Source organism: Sebastes umbrosus, chromosome 5, assembly GCF_015220745.1.
Source record: "Sebastes umbrosus isolate fSebUmb1 chromosome 5, fSebUmb1.pri, whole genome shotgun sequence".
Taxonomy (NCBI): Eukaryota; Metazoa; Chordata; class Actinopteri; order Perciformes; family Sebastidae; genus Sebastes; species Sebastes umbrosus.
Window position 1 is genome coordinate 3811683 of NC_051273.1, and position 20217 is coordinate 3831899.

Here is a 20217-nt window from a genome sequence, read left to right on the forward strand (position 1 = left end):
GCAGTATGAACCCGAAATAAACACATTGTGCTGTGATTTAATTGCAAATAAAGGGATCAAAAGGATGCCAAAATAACATAATGATGCCAATTTGTAAAAAAAAGTCTGAATCATGCTTTGTCAGGTCTGTTTGAACTATTAAATGTTTTCTGAATGGAGTTCGGATCGATCACTACCAGGCTACGCTAACGCATTAATACGTCAGCGACGTTGTTGTTTATACCATAGTCAGTCTGTGGTCTATACACCTAACGTTTCGTCTGGTAATATGATGTACTATCGTAGCTCTTGGTGCCCACGCCTCCAATGTTTTTTTTCCTCCATTTCTTATTTAACAGCGACAGGACGTTAGTGACGACAGGAGGATAATCTCAACGTTGATTTTTTTAATTGAGGCTACGAGTGTGCTGCTTGTCTCCATTGTTGTCCTAGTCTAGTAACCACAGGTTCATTGTCTTGAACTCACAGGTACATTAAGATATAGGAATTGTACTAATTTCTTCATATATCTATATTTCAGTGTTTCTAGTGTTTTCCTCCTTCTACCTTCTTTGCTTCCTTACTCTCCTTCCTGCCATTCTTTTCTGCATTTCCCCCCCTATCTGTCTTGCTCTCGTATAGGTGTATGAGCCTAGTGGAAGAGGGCAAAGGTCACCTCAGAGGCAGGCGGTGAGGAAGAGGAAGAACAGCCAGATCCGTTGCTGATACTGCCAAGCTTATCCTTCACTGTCTCATTACAGGGCAGCCACTGCCTGCCCGCTGGCTCGCTCTCTTACTTTGTCTCCCTCTTTCTCTCTCTACACACAGACACGCACACACACGCAACTTAAACACACCACAAACACTATTGTCACACACCGGCTGTCAACCATGCATACTTGCAAACACACATCAGGGAGCTCTGTCCAACTCTGTCTCTCATGCACACGCACACACACCTGCTCATGTTTCACTATGTGTCTTATTAATTTTTCATCCAGCCTGTCTGATGCCCTGGACTCACCTCTTCCTCTGAAATAAACACACATACACACAAAAATAAGCATTCAACCCTTCAACACCAAAACAGCACAGCATTAGCACTACAAAGAGAAAAACCAGGAGAGAGAAAAATGACCACTGACAAATCAATGCAAAAGAAAAATGTAAATACGAAAAACAGAAAAACTTGCATCTTGCAAAAAAGTAAGTTTTAGGTAGAGAAGAGTTTTCTCTTAACCATAGTGAGAAAATGTAAAATGTAGTTTTAAGAGGTTACAAAAACCCAAGGGGTCATGAATGGACTCAAGGGGAATATTTCACAAACCTAAATGTGTATTTGCGCTGGTGCTTGTTAGACACGTACAGGGAATACTGATGAAATGAACAGCAAGGGGGAGAAATGTTCTATTTTTCTCTCTTCTTGTCATCTCTCTTTTCTCAAACTGTCTCTTCCTCTCCGTCTTAGCCTCGGCTCAGACATTTTAAAATCCGAAACTATTTTGAAATCGGATTGCATCACGCACACAAGGAGAAATATCACTCTTTCTTAACTCTGATTGCAAAAAACATACGCACAGTAAAAGCTGTGAAGATCAGAACAGCTCATAACATAACCTAACGTCTTCTTCAACATTCGTCTCCCCGCTTTCTTTCCCTCCTCCTGTCTCCATCTTCTCCTTAGTATTGCTCATTATAGCTGAGGTTGCATCCAAGTACTTCAAAGCAAAGTCTAATTCAGTTTCATCAGTGCAGCAAAAACATGTTAATGCTTAGGTAAAATAGTTTTGTCTACAAAAGGACTGGTGAAAAATGAGGGACTAAAGATTCTCTGCCCAGTATGTAGGATGCTGTGACATACTATGCATTTAGAAAGGAAATGTACTGCATGTGTTCCAGCCCACCCTCAAGAAATAGATCTGTTTTTTTCTGTAGTTTGTTTAAAATCTACTTGATAAATAGCTGTATCACACACATGCACACATCACCCTCCAGCCTGCTGTCCACTCCAACAGGCTGTACTTTCTCTCACACACAACCCATTGAAATACGAAGAAGAAAGATTGGTAGAGACAGAAAAGAGAGAACGACTGTTCAAGAGAACATAATGGTAGAGATATTGTGTGTGAGAGAGGCAGAAAAAGGTAGACGCAGAGCAGAAAGCAAAAGGTGAAGACAGGAAATAGAATGTCTTAAGGCTTGGCCCGGAGCCACTGCTGGTTGAAAGGTTGATTGGTCTCCGTCCCTTTAACTTTCACTCCAGTTCTCCTTCCCTCTCGCTGCCGCTCACTTTCTATTCCCATCTCATCAATGCACCTCTGCCTCACCCTTTTTTTTTGTCAACCCTTCTCCCATACAAAGGTAGCTAGGATTCACTGGGCTTGATCTGTGCACAGACTGTGCCATGTATCAGTATCCAGGAGAAGCCCATTAAAATTCATCATTACCTGCTCCTTCACAAGAGAGCGGCCAATTAGCAGACAGCCGGATCAAACAGTAGGCACGCTACGCCCCAACTCCCCTCTGGGTAATACCCCAACCTGACCGGCACAGTGTGGCAGATGGGCGGAGTTTCCAGTCAATTTAAAAACCGGCAAATTGTAACGGCACATGCAGCTTGTGTGGACCTGAATCCACGTTTTAGCAAGAAGACAAAACACTGCTTGTACAAACTACATGATAAATGAATGAGATTGGTAAACATTTCTTGGTAACATGGTTTGACATGGATGTATCCAAATGGAAACAGTATCATATACTATTTGGCAACAATTGTGATCTGAAAGCTGAGATCAAAGTCCGGCCTCAGTGACATTAATACCCTTTTCCCACCAAAATTAGCGTGTACATGCAGGCTTTTTAAACACAAGAAAACCCACTAAAAATAGCCGATAAACTCCTTTCCCATTGCGTCATGGATGCAGCAACCGGCATCGGAAGCAGGGTTAGTAAACAGTGAAAATGTTTCTAATGGTTACTTCTTTTTTTCTATCTGTTACTTATTCAGTCTCTCTTCCAAACTCTCAAATCAGGGCGGTTTTGGTGAGTTTTATCTCGTCTCTGTCGAGTTTGAATGAAGTTTGGTTTTACGACGATCAGCGAGGTCAAATTATTGTCTGACTGGAGCCTGGTGACTTTGAGAAGAGCATATTAATTGTATGTTTCATATGTTAATAAATTATGATAAGTGTCCAAATACCTGTTGATTTTATTTATCATATATTCACTTCAACGCGCGTCGCATAGCATCACAACGGAAAAGGGGCAAAAGGAGCTGGAGACGATAAATACTCATGACTACTGCAGTTTTTTTTATCCAGGGAATGAAGGCCGATTGTAACGTTTCCCACTGAAGACAAAAGCCAGATGTTAGTGGGTGTTAGTGAGTTTTTGGCCTGTGGGAAAGGGGCTTTATATAGATTGCATTTACCCTGGCAGACATTAGTTTTACATGCATATGTTGCACATCTGATATTTACCTGCTTCTTCTCTACCTTAGAGCAGAATTATCCCCAAAAAAAAGCTTTCACCAGAGAAAGAAGAGGAGGAGGAGGAGGGGTGATGTTAGGAGGAGTTGGAGGCAAAACTAAAGAGAAAAAAATGCTAAAAATATATATGAACTGAATCAGCGGTGTGGATGAAAACCAGACTAGCTACTTGGCGTGCACCGAGAGAAAGCAGGATGATTGGAAAGCTTTAGTGGAGAGTAAGAGAGCGATGAGGGACAGAGAAGGGTACGTTTGATTGGTTCCACCTGGCCGGGAGTGGCGAGAGAAAATGAGCAGGATGCGAGCGTGACTGTGTGGGCGTGTGCACACAGGTGCACGGCTGAAAATGAAGGTCACGGCTAGGTCTGGTGTCCAGCACTCATGCAAGGCCAGACCAGAGAACTCATCTGTGTGTGTGTGTGTGTGAGTGTGTGTGCGTGTAGCTGGTTCAAACAGCCCCGAGCAGACTTGACTGCTACTTCATGAGAAAAACTGCAGATCCTTGGCTTCACCACTGAGGTTTAACTCAACCAACATGATTACTTCTGCCTTACTGTGATCTGAACGGTGGTGTTTTTCCAAACACACTGATAGACACATCATATTTACAACTTGCTCAAGATAAAAAATGAATATCAGACTAAATCTCATCAATCACAGTTTTTCGCTCGTTGGGATGCCGCAGGGGAGAATCCATTTGCAACAGTAATCACAGGGCTAAAGACTGCAGCAGTCTAAGATACAAGCACACAACGCAGGATAACTCCCCATGATCTCCCCACAACAGTGTGAGCTGACAGTATCCCAGTGGCAACTTTGCCTTCCTTTTGACACTCTAAAACACTTGCCTGAAACAAAAGAAAACTGGCAAATCCTAATGACAGAAAAAGAATGTTCCCATGACAAAAAAAGGAACGCAGAGCAAGTTGAGTCAGATCTCCAGAGTGTGCTTCATTCGCTTGTCAGTCCCTCTCCAAGGACTCCCAGAGGACTGTGTGCGAGTCTTAGTGGAGCCAGATGGCCCCCATCTTAGGTATTCAGCCGAGGCAGTGGAGCAAGGAGGTGTCACAGTCGATCCTGAACGCAACCTTCCATTGCCACCAACGCGAGCACCAATGCACACAAACACAGCAGACAACAGGAGAGCAGGTGGGGTTGTGTCGTCGGAGATAGGGTTTAAGTTTAGCCTGTTTGTAACCTCTTTTGTATGATAAATGTCTATGGATTTGTTTGCATGTTCCAGAATGTCTGTATCCTGCTGTGTGTACATGCTATTGTAGATGTAAGTTAGTGTATGTGCAGCATATGTTGGGAGTTCGAATGTGCATATATTTATCAGCGCAGACAAGCATCGAATGTGTGTGTTAATTTCCTTTCAAACTCCTAGCAGAGCCCAGATGCTGTCATGGCAGATTTCTGTCACGCTAGGACAGAAAAAGCTGGTGGACTGCAACCCTCTGTGTGTTTATGTGTGTGTGACTATCCATATATTCAGTATTCATGATCATGTATATGTCCAGCGAGTTTCATGACCCTTTGTTAGAGAGTGTGTACCCATGCTAGCATTACATCGATATAAAAGCCGTGCATGTTGGTTTAAATGTATGTTATTCTATTTGTTAGTTTGTGCATGCGGCTGTATTTTATTCGCAAATGTGTGCCACGGCTTTCCGGCCAAGTCACCCATTGTGGCGACCCATTTTTCCTGCCTCTCCAGATCCCACACCACAACCCCTGTGTTTACTGTGGATGTGTCCCTTGTGCCGTGTCCCATATCCCATAATCCTTTGCCCCTGTTCCAAGAACCCAGGTCCGGCTATTGTCCTCTTCACCTGTTCTACATTGCCAATCATCCGCAACACAGCCCCCCCCTCTACCCCTCCTCCCCTCCCCAACGTTGTCTCCCTTCATCTTTAGCCAATTTTCCTCCATTTTTTTCCTCCTGTTTGTTCCTCTGGTTTGCTCCACTTCCATCTCTCTTCTACCCATTTCACCCTAATCACCTTTCTCCATCCTCACATTTCTGTGTTTAAATTCTCTGATATTTTCCATTTATTTTTTCTCTCTTTATCTTTTCCCATCTCCCTCCTAATGGGTTAAAGCAAGGGGGCGCATCTCATTAAAGGTGGAAAACAGAGAGAACGTACTGCTCTCCACCTCCGCTGCTCGTCTTGCACCTTCAACCCCCGCCATCATCGCGCTCTCATCCCTCCTTCAGTGCCGGGTCTTGCCTGGGCAGGAGGAGAGCTGCTGTCTTCCTTCTGGGCTTTAGAGGAAACCTTGTCGAGCTGATTCCAATAACTTTTCATTTACCTCCTGCTCCTGTGGACCGCCCTGGGTTGGCCCTGTGCTCTTTCTCATAACTGCACACACTGACGTGCACATGCCTGGGCTTGAGGTCTAAAAATGTGTCTGCTTGCTCCTTGTTTTCAATTTGCTTGTTTCCAATCTGTCTGTGTGTGCCTCTCCACTCTTTCTTTGTAGAACACTTTCCAGATATGATTTTCACAGCGCTTCATAAATAAATTGGGTTCTGACTATAAATAAAATGTTTTTAATTTAATTTAAAGTAATTGTTTTGAGCATGAAACTATTGATGCAGGCTGGGTCCTGTAATGCCAAATAAAGGCTTTACAAAAGATCCTACAAGATGATTTTGGATTCAAGAAAGTCCAAGAAATGTCAGATAGTGTGTGTCCATCAAAAGTTCTTAAGTACAGCACCAAACTGCTAACTGCAATGTACATCGCTCTAGGCAATGGCATGAGTAGAATCGTCACAAATGTGAGCATGCATGTAATTTCAAAGTCTAAGTACCACATTTCAAAATGTACATCAAGTTTTGAAGGGCACCAGAGGCACTCACAGCCCCCTATAGCAACCAACAGCATGCTTCCAGGGTGGGGGGGTTTGTTGCTAACAATAACTAACCCAGGATGCTGGGCCAGGCTTCCAATCCCTGCCTGGTCCAACACCCCACCCCACCACACTGCCTGTGGATTTGACAGCCAGGAAGGCCTAGCTCGTGTGCTGCCAGCCAGCCAGCAATAGCTCAGCTTCATCCAGCCCTGGAAACATGGCAGATGGCGGCAGGAGAGAACAGAAGAGAAGACATTGGCTGTGTGTGTGTGTGTGTGTGTTTGTGTGTGTGTGGCGGACAGAGACAGGTAGAACGAGAGAGAAGAAAGCGAGAGCGTGAGACCACATGCTCGTTCGCCTATGATACCGTCCTCAGTGACCTCTAAGCTAGAGCTAAACAAATGGTATGATATCTTTGCTGAATCTCAACCGGCACCTATATAGCAGCAGATCGATAAAAGGTCCACAAAGTTCAGCTAGTTTTGTTATTTTACACCTGTTTATGTGGGAGAGTGTGCGTCTGCAGACACTGTGCCCTGACTGTGTGCGGGTGACCAATCAATCTTTTTCATTCTGGGATCCTATGGGGTTTTCATCACGGGGCAAATAGAGGTTCAGCTCTTCCATGAATGGACAGTTGATTAGTTCCATCAAAGTGATGGATCTTGATAAACAGCCTGTCCATCTGTTGGAAGCGAATATGAGTCCATTCTAGGCGTCTCTGCACAAAAGCTTTAGGAGATAATCCTCCACATTTTCACATATATTAAATTGGCGTCCATAGTGGTGATTAACTGATTTAGCTTATATACTGTAGTAGTACTGAGTAAATGAAAGCTTTTACAGACATCGGGTAGGTCTTTACCAATAAAACCCACAGCACACAGGAAGACAATATTTGTACGTTCCAAATATGCCAAAATCTAATAAAAGCTTTTAGAGCTAAATCCAAAAAATGGCTTACTGGACAAATACTAGAGCACTACCTACACAAATTCCAAGCAAAGTGCATCCCTCACTTGCTGGCAAGTGCACTACAGAAACTCCAAGGCAAGATGTCATCATAAAATACCTGAGGAGCTCACGGACGTCCACTTTAATGATTTATTTTGTAGTTACCCCTCTGCACACCGTTTCATAATGCAGGACTCACCTCGGATGATGGACAGCTTGGCATTGACGGTAATCTCGGCCTCGCTGTTCTCAGCGACGCATTCGTAGATGTTCTCGTCACGTGGCGCTCGGAGAGGCTGGATTCGGAGGACGGCGCCGGCACCCTCGTCGAACTCGATGGTCTGTAGGGTTAAGTAAACAACAAGGTTAGGTTAGAAAGATTTGGGAATCTGATAAAAATACTACCAGTTTAGCATAAGTGGGTGTTAGCATGAAGCACCAGAGCTACTATTTTCTTGGAGGATGAGTGTCAGTATTCTCATTTTTCCATATGCAACTAAGAAAATTAAGAGGCCAGTTTCTCAAGATTGATAACAAAAAAAACCAAAGACATATGGAAGTGAGTTACAACATGATAACCTTGGTAAGAAAGGTGCAATGTCTCTATCTGTTATAGCCTTTGGTCCTCATAAATACAGAACTACTGAAAAGGAAACACACTCTCTCTCTACACACACACACACAATCCCGGCCCCATATCTTTTGCGCGTGATGTGCTCGCTTTATCGTGTCTTCATCTCTTGTTTTTATCTGTAATTATGCCCTTTGTTCTCTGTAAAGCCCGTTGTTTTGAACCTTGTTGAAAGCGCTTCTTAAAAACAAAATCAGACAACACTCGGGCAACATGTGCTGAGAATACTGAGCAGAAGAAAGCTTATAATAAAAAGACCCGCTTTCAAAAGTGATTATATTTAAGAAGAGCTACATAAACATGAACACCCTTTATGTTTGAATTATCAAGATATACTTTGTGTGTCAAAATCAGAAATGATGAAGGCTAGTCGCAGTAACAACATAAGGCATTGTCTATTAATTATACAATAAAGTACGGAGTGTTCTTTTTGTCAAAGCATTTTGTGTACACTGAGATTTCAAATGCGTGGATCATTCAAGTATAACAAAAACATCACAAAGGGAAGTATTAGTATGACAAAAAAAAAATCTATCTACATAGTATTACACTAATTACATTAATCAACTGGGACCTATTATGCTTTTGTGCTTTTTCTATTTCCTCCAGTGTCAGATCATTTTTTGTGGATGTAAAAGGTCCGTGCAAAAGTCTTACTGGAAGCTTTGTGTCCCTTTGTGGTAATTTTGCGTCTCCCTGTGGTAGTTTTATGTCTTTTGTGGTAATTTTACGTCTTTTATGGTCATTTTGTGTCCCTTTGTGGTCGTTTTGTGTCTATTTGTGGTAGTTTTGCATCAATTTGTGGTAGTTTTGCGTCCCTTTGTGGTAATTTTGCGTCTTTTTGTGGTAGTTTTATGTCTTTTTGTGGTAATTTTGCGTCTCTTTGTGGTAATCTTTCCGTAACGTGGTGACGTCACCAAGTAACACATTTCGCATAATACCTGCCTAGCGGCTAGTTTGGCACGCCCTCAAACAAAGGTAGTTAGAACATTAAAGCATGTAAACATGTTCTAGTAGAAACCCAAAATACAGGTATATATGCACCTAAAAATTTGCATAATAGGTCCTCTTTAAGTTTTTAATTCAACCACTCCATCAAAATCAATTTAAGAGTGTCCTCACAGTAGAACTACTTTAATTGTATTATTTTAAAATGTGATGCTAGTGGGTGTAGCTGACAGTAGGGCAGTTTTGACATAGTAGTTCCAGAAACTGTTCAACAGGCCACAGGTTCGATCTCCCTGACACCAACATCAACAGCCATGTGTCCTGCAGCGAGAAGCAGAAGCTCAAGACTTAGGTAAAATGACTAGAATTTAAATGGTGGCATTTATGAACCAATTACCCCTTCCTTTTATTATAGCCAGTCATTTCTCAAGCTAATCGCTTTTTGCTCTAATTTGGGATGGATGAAGTGTTCGAGAAGACGGTCAGCCTGTCTGCCAGTCTCACAGCAGACCTACTCTTCCAACATCTATCGTTCCTCAGAGGAGCTTACACCATCTCAACGCAGGGTTCGCTGCTGAGATCTCTGAGCAAAGCGTGACTTTGAGATATAAGTACAAGTCTTCAGCAGCCCCGCTGCTCCACTGCTGCACATCTCAGGGCTGAGCCACTAATTAGGCTAAAAACACTGCAGAGCATGGCATCATGATCGATATCAAAGCAGCTGTCGGGAGAGTAGAACAGGGGGGTGAAAAAAATTCATAACTACTTCAAAACCCCCTTTACAAATTTTTTATTTCTGCTAAACGGGGGAAGAGAAGCGTCCGTTCTGGCGGGCTCCTTCGTGCCCTTGGCTTTGTTTCCCACTTAGCATGCAGAAGGAGAGAGAGTACAAACACAACTTGTCTTTTTATTTTGTCCTCTGTTGAGACGCTGCTTCTCCCCCTGTTGATGTTGTTGTCATTTTTTTTGCCTTTTTAGCCCCCTCCCCTGTGGTTGTCTCCGTGCCGCAGCGTGTGCGTGTCTATCTCTGTGCACTGCCGTCGTTAACGAAAGCAACTTTTTAATTAAGAGACACTGAGCATCAATCAAGACTTTTAGAGATGCCATCTGGGACGCCTGCCGAGAACTGAACAACAAACATCATGAATAACGCACAGACAGACACATTCACACAGACGGGGCGGTATGCAGGAAAAAGGAGCAGCGATGGAAACAAGAATGTGACAACAGAGACGGAGTCAGTCAAGTGCAAAAGAGGAAAGAGAGGGAGGAATGGGAGGGCTCTGCGTTTAGTTACTGGGCGACTGTAGCCAATGGCAGGACCTGCGCACATTGCTCGGAGGTTAGAGGCCAGTCCATGAAAAGATTGGTAGTTGTTGTCCAGAACTATTTGTGAAAACTGTGGGTGAAGAAAGCAAACAAAAACAGCCTTTTCTGTGTTTTCTAAGACTGTGTGGGAACCCAACTGCAACAGCAGACTGTGCTCGGGATGTGAAAGTTGTGCGGGGCAGCGTTGAAAAAAAAGTGCGGGCAAATAAAGGTTAAAGTTTTTCATCTTATACTTTAGTGTAGTGTTGCATGACATTTCAGTGACGTGGTACAGGACAGCCCTCCTCACCCGTAGGCTGCAGCACTGAGCAGCAGGGCTATTTCACTCACCTCTATACGCTGGGAGTTGACCTTCTTGCCTTTCTTGTTCCAGCTAACCCTTGGCTTGGGGTCGCCCGTCGCCTGGCACACGAAGGAAACCACGCCTCCTGAGACGCCAATCTGGTCAACGGGAACTTTAGTGAACCGTGGTGATGCTAGGGAAGACAAGGGAGGACAGACAGAGAGAGAAAGACGTTAGCACAAGTCATGAGATGAACGTGAGAACGAATCTCCTTTCAAGGCAGCGTTAAATAAGTGTGATTACATTTCCGAAAGGACCGGCTGCCAAATGCCTATTTCCACACACAGATACACAATGTCACACAATCCCACACCTTCCTCTCTCCAAACCCGTTCTGTATCTCATTCTCACTCTGTACCACACACCCACACGCTCTGTTCTGTAGCAGAGCAAAGTCTTGGATAAGTAATGGGAGACAGCCAGTTGGAGTTTTTGGAGAGGCAGACAGATAGCTCGCCATCCATCCATAGTGATCTATCGACATCAGATCAAGTGTCCTCCTAACTGTGGGGCACTTGGCCATTGAAGGTGTTGCGTTTTTGTGATGGGGAAGCCTCTTTAACCACTGGGCATCGGCGTCATCTGGAATCCCCCCTGCAGTACAGACCATAGACTATATAAGAAATGGAGGTAGTCACCATGACGTCACCCATTGGTTTGTGGACTATGGTTTTGAAGCATCAAGTTCGAAATTTTGGCTGTCGACATCTTGATTTTTGGTCGTCGCCATCTTGGTTTTTTGGAACCAGAAGTGACACGAGAGGGTGGAGCTAAGTACAACCGAAACACACTGTGAAAGGGTTAAAGTCCTAAGATGAAAACACTCCCAGACCGGACAACGTTGTGGTAGCGACTTGTCAATCACAAGGTAGCCACGCCCTAAAGCATACCCTGCTTTATGGTCTATTTGACTCTAAATGGGACCATCATTTACTAAATGAACATCATGCTGTATTGAAGAAGTCTTGAAACTAGTGATTGAGACCATAAACTCATGTTTACAATGTTTACTGAGGTAATAAATCAAGTGAGAAGTAGGCTCATTTTCTCATAAACTTCTACACAATCAGACTTATTTTTGCAACCAGAGGAGTCGCCCCCTGCTGGCTATTAGAAAGAATGCAAGTTTAAGGCACCTCCGCGCTGGCTTCACTTTTCAGATGATTAGTAGCTCAAAAATCTCTCTAGAGGGAAAATGGAGTCTGGATACTACCAGTGCAGTAGCAAACCAAAAGAAAAGGGCATTAAGAAGATGAGGCAGTAAAAGTGGGTTTTTGTTTCAATGTGACTTTGTTTAAAAGTGTTCAAAAGTGAGACTGCTTTTCCTGTTTGATAGAGTATACAGTAGCATTGACAAAGCCACAATCAGTGGTTCAATTCTCACTTGGACCACACATATTACAAATGTACTCATAGAGCTGAGACCTTTTGGTTAAACTGTCCATCAAAAAAGTTAGGAATTTTGGTGCTTTTGGTTCTGAGATGTTTGGCTCATGTCTTGGTTTGCAGGAGGTTTAAAACAACAAGCCTGATAGAAAGAGAGAGAAAAAGAGAGAAAAAACAGAGTCTCCTAGGGAACTCGTTAAATCAGAATCATACAGATATGTGGGGATGATCAAACGGCCAGCGCATAACGTCAAATTAATAATTAAGGGACCACGGGCCGACACCAGTCTCCAGGCACTGCTAAACACATATGAAGGAGAGTTCCTGCATTCATTATCGGGTGAGGAGAGATAGAGGGCGGCTGTTTTAGAGAGAACGAGCCAAAGAGAAATAGTGTAGGACAAGGGAAATGAAAAGAAGAAGGGTGAGTGTACTGCTTCAGGAAAGCGGAGGCACCGCGTGGAGAGTTCATCTCACCGCCCCCGACTAACAACCCAAATATTTCTGACGCTAATATTACATCAAGATGCACAAACTGGTTTAACTGGTGGTTGGTTTGCACAATTTTCTTCACCAGCTGGATTTCGTTCAAGTGGAAGAGGCTCTCTAAAGGATGAGTGGTTACGCACATCGTAGCAAACACCGAAATGTGTTCCTGCCCCGCTTACGAGTGTGAGACACACTTAACCTTGATTTTTACAAGCTTAGATGACTGTGAATGGTAGATTATCGCTGAAAGCAAGAATATGTGCTCATTACGCTCTCCATGGTCAAATGAAGAGAAAAAAAAATGCTTTTAACTAAAAACTATTGTGTTTCCTTTTTTTTCAGAGCAGCCAGAGTTGCTCACCTGCAGATGAGCAGAGCTACTCTTATCTTGCTTTGATTTTTGTCTCCTTTTTTCTTAGGTAATTTGGGGCATATGCAGCTCTAGGGGTAGAGCGTGACACTAACTACACTGCCGGGATTAAAGGTGTAATTCCCACTGCGCACACACTATTGTAAGCCCTTTGAATGAAAGTGCTAACTTCATTCCATATGTGAATTAAATTGTCATAAATCATCATTCTGACAGGCTGTGCGTGTTGGACATTGACAGACAACATGCTGAGCTAAATAAATCAGCCAAAGGGCAGGGATGAAACTCTTCAACTTTAAAAACAAGTTTTAAAGGGCTGCGTTGCTGGCGATCATTTTAATGATGGAAATACTGATTCCTTGCCTTCTGGTAGTAAAATGAAAGGGTATTGATTGTTGCAACCTTCAAACAAATCGTAGCCCTCTTTAAATCTGACTCTACATCTGTTAAAAAATAAACCCTGGGGAAGGCACATTCCCTGACCAACAGGAGAGGTTTCATAACACAATGTATAAGGTTTCAGTTCTCTGTTAATATCTCAAAATGATGGAAGATCTCAGCCTATTCATTATTTCTATAATGCAAGCACATATATAAAGCTGCAGTAGGTAGAAATGGAGAAAATATGATTAAAAAAAGTTATTTTTATAAAAGCGTAACTATATCCTGACAGTAGTGCATGAGACAGGTAATCAGAAAAAAAATCATGTGCCTCTGTGTCCTCCGGTGCTCCTAATGGCATCTGCAAGATTTCACAGACCGGAGGAAAACAACCAATCAGAGCCGAGCTGAAGCCTGCCGTCACTGAGCAGCTGTCAATCACTCGCGAACTCCGATCAAACTAGGGAGCGCTGATCAAATATGAATCAATATTCTGTTACTGTAATGCCTATTTCTCGCCTCAAATGTTTTCAGAAACATCTTGTAGTGGAGCAGAGCAAACTTTCTCATTTTCCAGCTAAACCGTGCACTACAAGATGTTTCTGAAAACATTTGAGGCGAGAAATAGGCATTACAGAAACAGAATATTGATTCATATTTGATCAGCGCTGCCTAGTTTGACCGTTTGATCGGAGTTCGCGAGTGATTGACAGCTGCTTCCATTGAAGTAACAACCAATAGGAACGCTCTCTCTGAAATGTTCTGTGATTGGCCAAAGTCTCCCGTCACAGGCTAGATTTTTTAAAGCCTGAAAACAGAGCCATGAGGAGGTGCAGAAGTCTAGTTATCTCTCAGAGAATTACAATATGCTGAAGGTTATTATGGAATTTTTGCCCATTGATGCCAAAAATATTCTACCTACTGTAGGTTTAAGAAAGGCACATTTTGATAATGACATGTAGAGGCAGTAATCTTAGTAAGTTCATCTTGCGTCCACATATCTTGAATTTACATGGTAGACATTTCCATTTTAAGCACAAAACTCAAATGTTGCTTAAAGGTGCAGTGTGTAGGATCTGGTGGCATCTAGCTGTGAGGTTGGAGATTGCAAACAACTGAACTTCTCCCATGTGCCAAGCATGTAGGAGAACTCTACTGGCTGACACCAAAACGTGAAAATGTTAAAACGTGAATGACCCTATCTCGAGCCAGTGTTTGGTTTGTCCGTTCTGGGCTACAACATGGCCCGCTCCCTATGTAGATATAAACAGTTCATTCTAAGGTAACGGAAACCCAACAATTCTTATTTTCAGGTGATTATACTCCAATTAAAACATACTTATTAAAAATGATATTCCATTTCTGCCAATAGACGCACCTAATGCTTCACACATTTCCTTTAATGCGCGGTTGGAAAATCTGAACATGAGAAATTTTGATCTTCCAAAAAAGTCCAAAGTTGGAGCACTGGCTGAAGAGGTGTATCATCAGGACGTGAATAATGAACAAAACTGACCTTCTGCTAAGATTATAAATGTTAAAGATTACCCACCAAATAAATCACCATCTATTGTATATTTCACAGGAGTATACATTATGAAGGTGGTGTGAGGGATGATATGAGCGCTGCAGCCTTTCTCTGGCTTCAACCAGTAGGCCTGCTTTATTTGTCTGGTGCATACAATGATCCCTTTTGGCATTTTACAATCTCAATTTCCATTCTGAAACTACACAACACAGCTTTACACAACACAGCTCCTCTGCATTTGACCTCCCCTTACAATATGCCCTCTGTCGAGACAGAAGAGGGATTTACACAGAGCACGCCTGTGGCAGTGGTTCTGCTGAAGGCCAGCACTCTTTGATTAGTTTTCCCCTGGACCGTTCGACATTTACACCCAGTCGCCTTTTCCCTCTCCTTCTCTTCTGTCTCGCTTCGTAGGGATGAGAGAGATGTACAGTACAATAAATGCACCGGCCCGCGTGTCAGTCTGAATTTAACTCCTGACAGATTCAGGATTTTCTCATACTGAGTAGAGTTTTTCAACATTACCTCAGGAAGGTTTAAAGAAAGCAAGGGAGCTATGAGGAGAAAAATGGCTGAAATGAAAAGGAGGGGTTGACAAGAAGAGGTGGAGAGGTCACTGGCAAAGAGGAAGCTTGAAGAAGAGAGGAGAGGAGATGACAGGAGGTCCAGGCACCAGAAGAGATGATGTGAGGAGGGACGGCAGGATAGAAAGTGTTGAGAAACTTTTAGAAACTTTCTTCCCTTCTTCTGCAACAAGTTTCACGGCACAACAATGCTAACATCTCCCTATAGTAGAGGATTCTCACCTATACCGACATACTTTCATTCATTCTGCCTGAAGGCATTTTGAAAATTGTGCTTGTAAACCGATACCCTCCGCTGTCTGTCCTTCACTGTCCCTTGAACTATATATGATGTCCTGTTACAGTATCTCTGTACAATATGTTCAACGGATATATGAAACTGTACACTGTGATCACATAACAGTGTGAGCAAAAGCAAGTCGGACTTTTAAGACCCAAATCTGTGCTGACAGTAGCTGTGTTTCCATTCAATTGTCGTGTGAATTTTAAGCAAACTTTTGAAATGTCGCCAAAAGAGAAATGTGAATTAGTCGCGTTTCAATCAACTGGTTTTGGAGCAGATAAACTCAGCTACAGTGTAGTTTTGTCAGAAGTTGGCGCTATAGGCTATGTGCGGCTGTGAGCTGCCAGTAAACAGAGTAGAAGTAGTAGAGGTTGGGAACCTAAAACAAAACAAGTCGCCTTGGCCATCTAACTATGTACGAGAGAGAGGTCTTCAGAAATTCGTTTCAATTGGGAAAGTTGTAATTGTTCTTTCATGTCAGCTAATATTGGCCAGGTTTCATGCTGTCCGAAGACGAGCATTCACACTTCATGGGAATATCCGAGAAGACACCGACAGCGGAAACAGCTGATCAGTCATGCAAGTTAAATGTTCGCTACGTCAGAATTAATTTGGAAAAGACGTTTCCACCTCAAGAGAGGGTAAAAACTTTTTTAGGAAATGTTTCCGTTTCCATACAGCTTTTCTAATGCGATTCAAAATGCGAAAAACAATATGTGAATGGAAACATGGCTGTCTATAGCAACATCCATTAATCATAAGAGGAAGAGTAAGCACGTTTTTTTTATACATTTTCAGAATGGCATTCTTCTGAAAACTGAGACAACCTTCATGTCTGGAAAATACAGTTGAGAATGTCAAACCAGGCAGGGAGGCAGCACTTAACAATGCTAGAAACGGGGATGCTAATGGAGACACAGTAACAGAGATAATATCCCTTTCATATGGGAGATTATGACGATGACGGAGAGAATTCAGCCCACATTTGACACATTCACATAGGACTGCTGTCATAGGTTAATCTGCCCTCACTTTTCACACAGACGTGCGTCTAAAAGTGACATAGACATTACTGCAAACCATACAATTACACATAATTATAGGACATAAGTACAGTTTCAGGTTTGCCGTCTCCCTCTCTCACACTTGCCCACTTACAGTATGTGCTCCATCTATATTTGTCATCTGTTTAATATTGTTTCAACGTCATCAACATTATTTGGCTTCCGATCAACCCAGATTTGGCCCATAAATGTCTACTAGAGTGCAATTACTACAGGTATGCAGTGTGCGATTGTGTGAACTCTGATGATGCGTAATTAACCTTTTTTTTCAATTTTCCTGGGCTGTGCGCCCCTGGGCTTCTGCTGCCAGTTACCGTTGACTTTGAGCCTTTCTTTTTTTGGGGGGGAATTTGAACCTTGGTGCGTAGCCAGTAATTGCAGGGTAGAAAAGGTTGAGTGGTGTCGGGGATTAAATTGCTTTAAAAAAATCCCCAATAATGAGGTATGATGGCATAGACCACATATTATCAACAGATAGGCTGATTCACAGTGTTTCATGTACTGCGTGGGTTCATGGAAACAAGAAGTAGACACACACTGGCTTTTTGTGGGGAATCAAACGTGTCCTTCCTGTTTAGGGACCGTCTCTTTAATGTGCAGCATCTTTAAACATCAATATATCATACTAATATTATATGTCAGTCCCTGCTACGATCACCTAAAACTAACGTGTCCATTGCAGTAATGCTGGTAATCAATTCATCTCAGTCCAGTGGTGTATCGTGCTAACCTTGTATGGCAGCCGGATTCTTGCGATGTCACGAGATCACACGAGAATCGCGGATCACACGTCACATGAAAATCTATCTCGGCAGGCTTCAAGTAATGTGTTTGTGTCCGGCATGCCTGTGAGGGGCTACCGCAGCAAAGCGGGCCGGTTCCATATTATTGCAAACCGGCAGCAATATTGTGGCTTGTTTGGAAAGTTTTTTTCTCATATACTATAATAGTTCACCAAAATGTGTTTCTGAAACCATTTTAGGTGAGAAATAAGCCACGCATTTGTCGAAAACGGTTAGTTTAAAATATTTTAGGGAGTTTTCAGAGGTGGCAAGTCCCGCCAGTTAGTTCCGCTTTCGTTAGTTCCACTTTCGTTAGTTCCGCTTTCGTTAGTTCCACTTTCGTTAGTTCCGCTTTCGTTAGTTCCACTTTCGTTAGTTCCGCTTTCGTTAGTTCCACTTTCGTTAGTTCCGCTTTTGTTAGTTCCGCTTTCATTAGTTTTGCTTTCGTTAGTTTGATTGACAGATGTTTCATCCAATCATCTGCCAAGTATTTTTTGATAGAGCCCAACCTCCTTTTCCAAACAGTTTCCAATGACGGCTTCTCGAATGGTTCTGTGAAACAAACCAACTGACAGAGTCAGGTTAGTATACTGCTAATGTGCTAAAAAATAAAACTAGATTTCCCATGAAACCTTCCTATTTGAGAGCTTTATCTCAGAAGCGCTCCCTCTACACATCTGGTGTGGTAAGGCAACTTTGTGACATACAGCAATCAAGTTGATTTCCTGTTAAATATGTGCCTTATTAAATAAATTGCATTGTTGAAGCTGGCGACCTTCTTTATTTACAGAAACTACATTGTTACCTGAATCATTTTTGTAACAATGCTTTCTTGGCATTACAATCAAATTCTACATTTAGCACCTTTAATCATCATGCATCTTTAGGTATATTGGGTAAAAAAGAGCTACAGTTAGACCCAATTTTATACTAAATCAAAGACGTACAACTTAATGTGGACAGCCATAAACTATACTTCCATTTTCCATGACTATATATATATATATATATATATATACATATATATATACACTTTAGAATGTCCTCTGCTTTCTGTGCTTCTGCATATACAAGTGTTACCCAGAGCACAGAGCGTTTGAGGTTTGATTCCCACCGGTGCCACCTATTCTAAAAATGTACACGCTTCTCGTGCTGTAAGGTACCTCGTATAAAAGTCTCCACCAAACGGTGTGCGTTATGTTATCAGAGATGACATTGAAAGGACATTGCACCCGCAGTGGCCATTTGTCCCTTCCACCTATGTATCTCTCTATTCCCCGAGCTTCCCTCAGACAGACTGAGGTACGGCACTGCCCAGATAAGCACACAAGACCTGTCTTTATCTGCCTGGCAGGGGGACATGGCCTGAGCTAAAATAACCAGCAATGGGGGCCCGGCTATCTTCACAAGGCCCCGAGAATAGAACAGATCCAAGCAAACACGAGCGGCAAGCAGGAGAAAAAAAAAAACCTCACACTGTGCACACAGACGCTTGTTTAGCTAATACAGCTACCACCTGCTACTGGCCGCTACCTCTGCTGGACCTGATAACACAGAATACACCAGCACTGTGATTATAAAGTGGTGGAGAGTGGGAGGTGGGTATGTGAATATGAGACAGCTCCATTTACACTTCCTTTTCTGTTGTCGTTTTTGTAGAGGGGGTGCGAGAGGAGGGAGGGTTCTGGCTTTATGACTAACACGGTAATTGATGGAGAAAAGCTTCTTGGGTCATAAATAGGAGCCATTATCTGCTGAATTAGCAAAGTGGGAGACAAAATGACGCACGGCCATTCGGTGATTTGCAGCGAAAGGCAGAGAATTGGGAAAAGGGCACTATCCATCTTGCTCCAAATAGGTATCTTTCACAGCACATGGAGACCTTTTTTTTCCCAGCAATGTCTGAAAAGAACATTTGGTACCATTAGTGGTGCTACTACAAGCAAACTAATTCTACTTTCTCCTTCTGGGAAGAGGGTGTGGTCACAGTGAGGATGCCGATAAAAATTACATCAATTTACTTTTCTTTTTTTTTTACTGTTGTAATCATAGTTGCTCTGGATATGAGCAACAAGTTAAAAGGGTATAATCTATCCCACATATATTTCATCCAACTTCCTGCCACTTTATCTCAACAGACACTATTCTGCCTATAAGTACTGACGGATATAACCTTCTGTCTTTTGTAGTATGTTTACAAAGTGGCTGAGAGCAACGTGAACGACAGTGTGTCACTGATTTAAAGTTGATTTACTAGTTAATCCTGGCTGAGATCAAACTTAATTTTCATATTAGCCAAACAGCAGACACATGACTCACACACGGGTACTGTCAAGACTGACTGCTTGGGGAAAATAACAACCCACGACTAGCGAGTGGAGCAATTTGGCATCCCAACATGTTCAAAACTTTCTTGTTGCACTCAGTCTAATTGGAACTTTGGACATTTTCTACTGATTTAAAGGACCAATTATGCTCATTCTCAGGTGCATATGTATACATGGGTTTCTACTAGAACAGGTTTACATGCTTTAATGTTAAAAAAACGCTTTACTATTCTAATACCGGCTGTGCTGCTGCACGTCTTTTCACCCTCTGTCTGAAACGCTCTGTTTGAACTCCTGCCTCGCAATTCCCAAAAAGCCGAGTCTGCTCTGATTGGTCAGCTAGTCCACTCTGTTGTGATTGATCGACCGAACCAAACTCTTCGGACTCTGCTCTAGCTCCGCTCTAACTAGCTTTGTTTGAGAGCGTGACAAACTTTCCGCTTGGTAGGTATTATGCAAATGTGTTACCTGGTGACATCACCACAAAAGGCG

The 20217-nt window shown here is 42.6% G+C and overlaps 1 protein-coding gene across 16 annotated transcripts in view; it reads right to left on the bottom strand.

The window, feature by feature from the left end:
- The window catches only part of ptprsa (protein tyrosine phosphatase receptor type Sa), a 278620-nt gene that overhangs the window by 127571 nt on the left and 130832 nt on the right, over positions 1–20217 (bottom strand). For all 16 annotated transcript variants that reach the window (XM_037769716.1, XM_037769714.1, XM_037769722.1 and 13 more), the window contains 2 exons: positions 10519–10664; positions 7480–7621 (listed from right to left, as the gene is read on the bottom strand). In XM_037769716.1, the coding sequence (XP_037625644.1) occupies positions 7480–7621; positions 10519–10664 (288 nt within the window). The remainder of the gene's footprint in view (positions 1–7479; positions 7622–10518; positions 10665–20217) is intronic.